The sequence below is a fragment of the Mastomys coucha genome, unplaced genomic scaffold (genome assembly GCF_008632895.1).
Source record: "Mastomys coucha isolate ucsf_1 unplaced genomic scaffold, UCSF_Mcou_1 pScaffold21, whole genome shotgun sequence".
Lineage (NCBI taxonomy): Eukaryota > Metazoa > Chordata > Mammalia > Rodentia > Muridae > Mastomys > Mastomys coucha.
In genome coordinates this window covers 23,292,549-23,300,534 of record NW_022196904.1, presented here as the reverse complement: position 1 = coordinate 23,300,534, position 7,986 = coordinate 23,292,549, and the positions used below count along the sequence as shown (strand labels likewise).

The 7,986-nt window shown below is 42.9% G+C and overlaps 1 protein-coding gene across 1 annotated transcript in view; it reads right to left on the bottom strand.

The window, feature by feature from the left end:
• The window catches only part of LOC116100330, a 108,470-nt gene extending 102,205 nt beyond the window's left edge, over nucleotides 1-6,265 (bottom strand). The window contains exons 1-2 of the mRNA XM_031384145.1: nucleotides 5,925-6,265; nucleotides 4,387-4,451 (exon numbers count right to left, since the gene is read on the bottom strand). Coding sequence (XP_031240005.1) covers nucleotides 4,387-4,413 — 27 coding nt within the window. The 5' untranslated portion in view covers nucleotides 4,414-4,451; nucleotides 5,925-6,265. The remainder of the gene's footprint in view (nucleotides 1-4,386; nucleotides 4,452-5,924) is intronic.
• Nucleotides 6,266-7,986: the final 1,721 nt, after the last annotated feature.

The window sequence follows — 7,986 nt, the reverse complement described above, 5'->3', positions numbered from 1 at the left end:
ATTTATTTATTTTATGTATATGAGTACACTGTCGATGTCTTCAGACACACTAGAAAGGTGCATTGGATAGATGCACTCACTATAGATGGTTGTGAGCCACCATGTGGTTCCTGGGAATTGAACTCAGGACTTCTAGAAGACCAGCCAGTTCTCTTAACCACTGAGTCATCTCTCCAGCCTGGATACAGCCAATCTTACTCAAGGCCGTTCTCCTGGAGCGAGGGAAGGTTCTGAGAAAGTAAGACTGGTTAGGAAAGAAATACCCTAGAAACTACACTCATCTAACCATGAATGCTTACACAAGTCAGATGAAAACTGAGTACTTTCCTTGTTGGAACTCTAGTGAGTGAGAATATGGAACAAATGTCACCTATACTTTATATGATACCTGAAACAGGATCACCCTAAGTAGGTAGCCTTGTGGGCCTGGAACTTCTTATGTACACCAGGCTGGCCTTGAACTCAAAGAGATTGTCTGCCTCTGTATCCCAAGTGCTAGGATTAAGGCATGCACCATCCTGTCCAGCTATTTTAATATAAACTATTCCCTTTATCTCTAGGGAAGCTTCCTGTCGTGGTGTGTACTCTAACACACTATAGTTGGAAATGCAGACTGATAAAACCACTTTGGGAAGTCAGCATCAATCCAAGTGGAATGCATATGTAACTTATAGGCTAGCAATTTTACTACTAGGGATTTACATAAAAAACCCCACACATTGCATATGTGTACTGAAAGACACAAAATGTCCTGTTCATAATTGCCTAATGTTGAAAACAACTCAAATGACAATAATGACACAAGCTGTGCCATCATCCACAATTTTAAAAAATGTATTTTCTGAGATGGGGTTTTGTAGACAGTGAACGCTGGCTGGGAATTCACTTTGTAGCCCAGGTTGGCCTTAATCTCACACTTTTGTTGCTTCAACCTCCCGAGTACTGAGATTACAGGTGCCACCTCATCTGACTTCTTTCAATGAAAGTTTAAAGAGTGCTAATAATGAACAGCTCTCAACTATATATAGCAACATGGGTGAATCTCATATCATTCATACCATATACTATTAAATACTTCAAGAAATGTAAAATACCCAGCAAAAGGAACCAACACAGAGGATAGACATTTTGTGATTCTGTTTATATAAAATATAGTACAAGCAAAAATTGATCTATGGATACAGAAGACAAAATAAACATTACCCTTGGGAGAGAGAGATAGCAAGGAGAGAAGAACAGGAGTTCCGGAGTGCTGTCTCTGCTTAAACAAATGTGTGCATCCTTAAAAACTAATCCTATGACAACCTGCTTTTCAATACTTTAAGAATGTGTGCTATACTTCTTAAATTACATTTGTTTAGTTGTGCATGAATGGAGGTCAGAGGACAACCTGGGAGAGTGCCAGTTTTCTCATTCCAACATGTAGGTCACAGGGACTGAACCCATGCCACCAGGCTTGGCAGCAAGCATAGCATTTGCTGAGCCATCTTGTCTCAGCTGTTTTTCAGACAGGATCTCATGTGTTTGTGAGGGTCATAAGTTCACTATGTAGCTGAAGATGACCTTGAACTTCCAGTCTTTCTGCCTCTACCTCCTGAGTGCTGGAATTACAGGACTGTGGATGCCTAATTTGGTGCTGGAGTCTTGAACCCAGGGCCTCACATGAACTAAGTAAGCACTCTACCCCCTGAAGTACGTCTCTCACCCCTGTATGTTATCATTCCTAATCATCACTTATTATTTTATCATTAGATTCACCCAATATTGCAATACTGTCGGATCCAGCCAACAAGAGTGAGGCTGAAGTAGAGAGGGCGACTGAATGAGAACGAAAGGACCACCGCTCTGTTGGCAAATGGCAAAAGCCTTTAATGTAAGAAATCTTTTATAGTAAAGCACAGTGAGGCTAAAAATAGAATCATGTAGCACAATTCTTGGTATTTTCTCTTGGCAGGAGCCTGCTCAATTCCTCATTATCTTACAGTAAATATTTTCCCCATGCCCAGGTGCATGAGGTTAGCTTCCTTGACCCTTGTACGCACAGCACTCAAGAGCCTTGAATTTCTTTCAAAAACATCTTGGGTTTATGGAGCGGTTATGTCCTCAGCTACAGGGAGATTATCAGAAAGTGTCCCCTCCTTGCCTTTCAGCAAAGGGGCCACCCCTAAATCTTCCCCTATGCTAAAGAACATTTCCACACAATACCAATGGGTTGAAAGTTACAAGACAGAATGGTGGTACTAATGAACCACTGATGAAAATTTAACTTGTAAAAACCATATTGTAAATTGGTACGTCTTGGAGTAATGGTTTTGTATAGTGTGAAGTATAGGTATAATGTATAATTCACAAATGTAATTTTGCTACTGTTATGAATCATAATGTAAATATTAAATAACACCTTCAAGAAATGAAATACTCAGCAAATGTTATCTGTAATAAGACAAGCAAAGATTTTTTTTTTTTTGAGACAAAGAATCTCACTATATGGTCCTCAATATATAGACCAAGAACTAGCCTTAAACTCACAGAAATCAGCCTAATTCTTATCTAGTAAATTCTGTTTTCTTATTGTTGTTTGTTTGAGACAGAGTTTTTCTGTGTAGCTCAGACTATCCTAAACTCACTATGTAGACCAGGCTGGCCGGCCTCAGGCTCATAGAGATCTGCCTGCCTCTGCCTCCTGAGTGCAGGGATTAAAGGTAGATACTACCATTGCTTGGCGTGGATTTTTAAAAGAAAAGCCGGACTCAAACCCTTGTACAGAGCTTGGCATGGTAGATTATACCAGTAATCCGGTACTAGGAGGCTAAAGCAGGAGAATCTAGAGCAGTGGTTCTAGGTATTCACATTATGATTCACTACAGTAGCAAAACTACACTCAGGAAGTACCAACAAGACAGTCTTATGATTGGGGGTCGCCACTACAGGAAGAACTGTATGAAGGGCCGCTGTACTGGGAAGGTTGAGAGCCACTGACTTAAAGCTTGGAGTCAGCCGGGGTTACAGTGAGACCCTGCCTCAGACACACCAACCAAACAAAAACCTCAAGGTGGGGGCTGAGTGCTTGCTCAGTGGTTATGGGTACTTCCTGCTCTTGCAGTGGACTGGGTTAAGTTCCCAGCCTCCACGTGGTAGCTCACAACCTTCTGTATCTTCAGTGGCTGTGACTCTAACACCCTCTCCTGGCCTCCACCAGCACTGCATGTATGCAGTGCTGCATATATACATACATGCAGAAATATGGTGATTCACACATGCAATTGCAGCTCAGGGAAGTGGAGGCAGGAAAAGTAGGAGTCATGCTCAGCTACTTGCAGAGTTTGAGATCAGCCTGTCTCAAAAATCAAAAGAAAGCAAACACCACCCAAACCACACAACTGCCATGCATACTTTTCAGTCCAAATATATGAAATGGTCAATGCTGTAAGATCCTACCCTTGAAAATATCATGAAAAGGAAACTGATCAGAGGTTATCCTTGTGTAGCAGAGATTTAACTTAGCTCCGTTTCTCAGATTCTTTGAAATAACCATGTTATAGATTAGATACGTGTTTAGAAAGAAACAAAAACTGAGTAAGTTGTCTAATTCCTAAATTAACATGTGACCATCAAACAGAAGGAAGTCAGGGAGAACACATGCCATGTGTCTATGTCTGAGTTTCCCACCATTCTTATGAATGGATGATCTGAAGAACTGGGTCACTCAATGAGTCTGTTAAGACATGGAGACATCTATATAGTTTAAAGCTGTTGTTTAAAGTTTTGCTGGAGCTGGGCAGTGGTGGCGCACGCCTTTAATCCCAGCACTTGGGAGGCAGAGGCAGGCGGATTTCTGAGTTCGAGGCCAGCCTGGTCTACAGAGTGAGTTCTGGGACACCCAGGGCTACACAGAGAAACCCTGACTCGGTGAAGCAGGAGTAGACAGGGTCATGGTGATCTTCAGCCACTTCTTGCTGACTTTGGGGTAGTCTTTCAGCTACTAACTTATCCTGACCTCTCTGGCATTCTTTTCTCCATGTGGGTCTTACTACCTGTTTCTGTCTGATCTATCTGTTTCTATCTGTTACTATCTGATCAGGGGGCCTTCTGCCTCCATCTTTGTCTGCTGGCAACATTGCCTGCCTGGAAGTCCTGCCCCCTTACTTCTGGCCCCAGCTCCAGCCATCTGCTCTTTATTATGCAAACAGCCATATTCCTTATTCAACTAGTAGGCAGGGGAAGGTCAACTTTTACAGGCCGGGCGTTATGGAAATGACATTTACATGCCTTCCTAGCTATTACCTGGCTGCCAGCTCCAGATAATAATTAAGAAACAAGAACATACTTTTTTATAGCCAGAAAATACAATATTTGTGGGTCATCTCAATAGAAATCTCAGTGTACCTTATTTTTGGCATGGTCCACAGCCATTCCTCTTTTCTCCACTGGGTACCTCTGGAGGAGCAGAGCTGGGGACAAAAAAAAAAAAAAAAAAAAAAAAAGAGTCATGAAGTCCTAAGCCTTTTAATAGAAGGCCACCCTGGATCCATACCAGGCACCCAGGGAGAAGTCTAGGTTCTCATAATAATGTCTAGAGTCAGAGAAGGAATGAAGCCTATGTTGTCCAATACTGGAATCTGTTCTCACTGGGATCTCTTAGGACAGAAAATTGGAGTCACTTGGGCAGTCAGAGGCACACCAAATCTGCAAACCCACAGCTGCTGTCAGTCATGACACCATGGAACCACATACATCCTCACAAGCACACCCTACCCAAACGACAGCACAACAATGTATGGATAGTCATAGTCACACGTCCATCCTGAGGATGTAACCACACCCACACCACAGAAATCCACAGTGCCGCAAATGGTCACAACAGAACGCTCACGGTGGAGCTACACAATAGTTGTAATTACCTCCAGTTGCCCTCATGGAGTTATACACAATCAATACACAATACACATTCAACAGAACAGAACAGCTCCTGAGACACAAATACTGTCAGTTGGACAGTTACATGCCATCTTCCAATTGTAGTGAGAAGTCTGGAATTTTGGTGTCATTAAAAAACACAGAATATTCTAAGAGTATGTTTTGGTTTTAATCCCAGGTGTGTGGGGGACTACTTCAAAGCAGCTGATTTACCTCCTGCTCTAGCAGAGGTACAGTTTGGCCAGCTACAGATGGTTTCTGCAATCAGGTGACATTTGAAATTCTTTTCAGAGGGTACGTAAATGCAAGCTGGCCTGGTGGTTGTTGGTGTTTAGTGAGTATGGTTGTGGTTTGTTAGTAGTCGTGCTCATAGAAGAAACAAATTAGATTCAAGGATTTCTCTGTCTCTGTCTGTCTCTCTTCCCCGTCTATTTTTCTTTCTCTCCTATCTAGTGGGAGGGTGGTGTGTGTGTGAGAGGGTCGGGGGAATAAAGGAACCCACAAAATAGCAAAGACGAGCTACATCCAACCACGCTCATTGTATTACATAAAGTTACATAATCATCCTTACAGTCATAGGTATCCAATACACATAGTATACAAACATACACATAGCCCCCCCTCAGATTAACAGTCGTGGGAACGTAATTAGTGACTATCTGATATATCCCTCATACACACGAGTTATACCGTTACACACAATAGATCCAAACACACTGGGGCGCAATCACACACACACACTGCCACAAAGTTACTAATCACACATACTAATAAAGAAAATGTGCATACGCGCGCACACACAGCTCTGCGCATGTTCACAGGTCATTGACACACCCACCAAAGAAACCTAAAAATCACAGCCACACACTCACTGCGTCCTAGGGTCACTTAAGGTCACACTTACACAGCGCCAAACACTCACTTCTGCTCACCCGGCTAGACCAGCTCCCATTGACCTGACATCTCAGATACTAACTGGTATTTCCCTTCAGATCCCAGGGCCGCACCTTTGGAGCCTTAACAAGGGCCTAGGCCTCTCGGCGTACACTTTCCGGTCCCCGGACAACGAGGGTCCCGCAGGCAAAAGAAGGGGATGCCTAGAATTCGCGGACGCTTCTGGGAAATGTAGTCCGCAATTGGAACTGGCAGGGAAAATGGCATCCATTCTCGGATTTCCCGCCAGGACACGGCCTGAGGCAGGCCTAGGAGCTCGTTACGCATTTGCAATTTTGTGCATGAAATTCCTAGACACAGATACAGACTCCGACCGAAATTCTCACAATACGTACGGCTAACATACGGGGTATAAGCCCCTTCCATGATAAGGGGGCAATCTCTGAGAAGCACTGAATGTTTTTGGAGTAGGTTTGCGCCGGAAGTGTGTAGAGTCGCATGTGTTTCTGGGAAATGTAGTCTAGAAAAGGAACTACGTGGCACTGGTCTTCAGGAACAAAGTTGCTGAAGTGATTTCTGAGATTCCACACCCTGAGCCTAGACATTTCTGGGCCTTGTAACTCACTGTAGGAATGTTCAGGATGACGACAGATTCTCCGTTTTGCTCTTTTCTGTTGGAGAAGCACAGCATAGCATTTATACGATCCATTTAGATGGCATATAAAAAAAGAATATTAGCTATTAAATTCTAGCAGATTTAGGAAAAATTGCAAACGAGTGGTTGTTCCGGAGTAGGTATAGGGTTCTATTATAGCGTAATGAAAAGAATTCTCTTCGAATTAAAAATTTTTTTTTAATTTATTTTGAGTCTGGGTCTCACTCTAGGCCGACCTGCAAATCACTATGTAGACTTGAGTTGCACTGAATTCACATAGTACAGTCTGTCCCTGTCTCACAAATGCTTGGACTAAAGGCAAGCTTCATCACATACTAGGTACACTTTTTTTACTTTGGTGTTTATGGGACTCATTTCTACATAAGCATTTTCTTTCTTAGCTGAACAATATTGTATTTTGAGTTATGTGTATGAGTTTGTATATCCAGTCACATGTTGGTGGTTGTTACAGTAATCTCTAGATTAGTTGATTTTAATAAAGCAGATAGAAGCATTTGTTTTACAATTCTTTTACCTTTTTTTCCCCTTCTTGGTTTTTCGAGACAGTTTCTCTGTATAGCCTTGGATCTCCTGGATCTCACTCTGTAGACTCGTCTGGCCTTGAGGTCAGAGTTCTGCCAGAGTTCTACCTCTCTAGTGCTGGGATTAAAGGGGTGTGCCACCATCGCTGGCTTTTGTCAGTACTTTTTAAAAGTTTTGTTTTACTGTTTTTTTGTATGTGGCTGTAGAGGCCAGAAGGGGATGTCACACCACCTAGAGTTACAGATTTGTGAGTCTCCTGTGGTGGGGGCTGGGAACAGAACTCCGGTCCTAGGCAAGATCAGCATGAGCACCTAACGATTGAGACACTGTTTCAGTTTGTAATGTCAGTCTTTTGAGTTTAATTAGATATTTAGAGGCTTCGTTTGCACATTAAGGGCATTGCTATCTATAAATTATATTTTAATTTTAGGTGCCTTTAGTCACATGTTGGTCATATTAAGTTCTTTCTTTCCTCCCTCCCCCTCTCCCTACCTCCTTCTACAAATATCTCAGCCTGACCTATCGCTTCATCCTGAGGAGCCCTGAGCCTACAAGTGTGAGCCATCATGTCTGGAAACTATTTGTTTTCTTACAGCTGCCTGCTGGTTTACTTGATGTGGTTAGAGTGGAGAGTAACGGAAACGAACGGGCTTCACCCCTGCATTCTCCTCTGTCCTTCCGAAGGACACCCTGACCACGCCCTTCCCGCTGGCGTCTCCCACGGGACTTATCCCAGCTTCTCCTCTATTTTCCAATGTGGTTTGTCCTATTAAAGATTTTGACACTCTTCCAGTTGCCTCTGACACTGATTCTGAAGCTCTTGGGGTTGCTGGGGGGTTTTCTCAGGAGCAGAGTTCCATCCTGAAGTGTCTTACCTTTTTCATGAATGACTTTTCTATAAAGTGGATTGGATCACTTTGATTTCTCCCCTCATTTCCAAATGGTTTCTCCCACCAAGCCCTCTCTCTCTCTCTCTC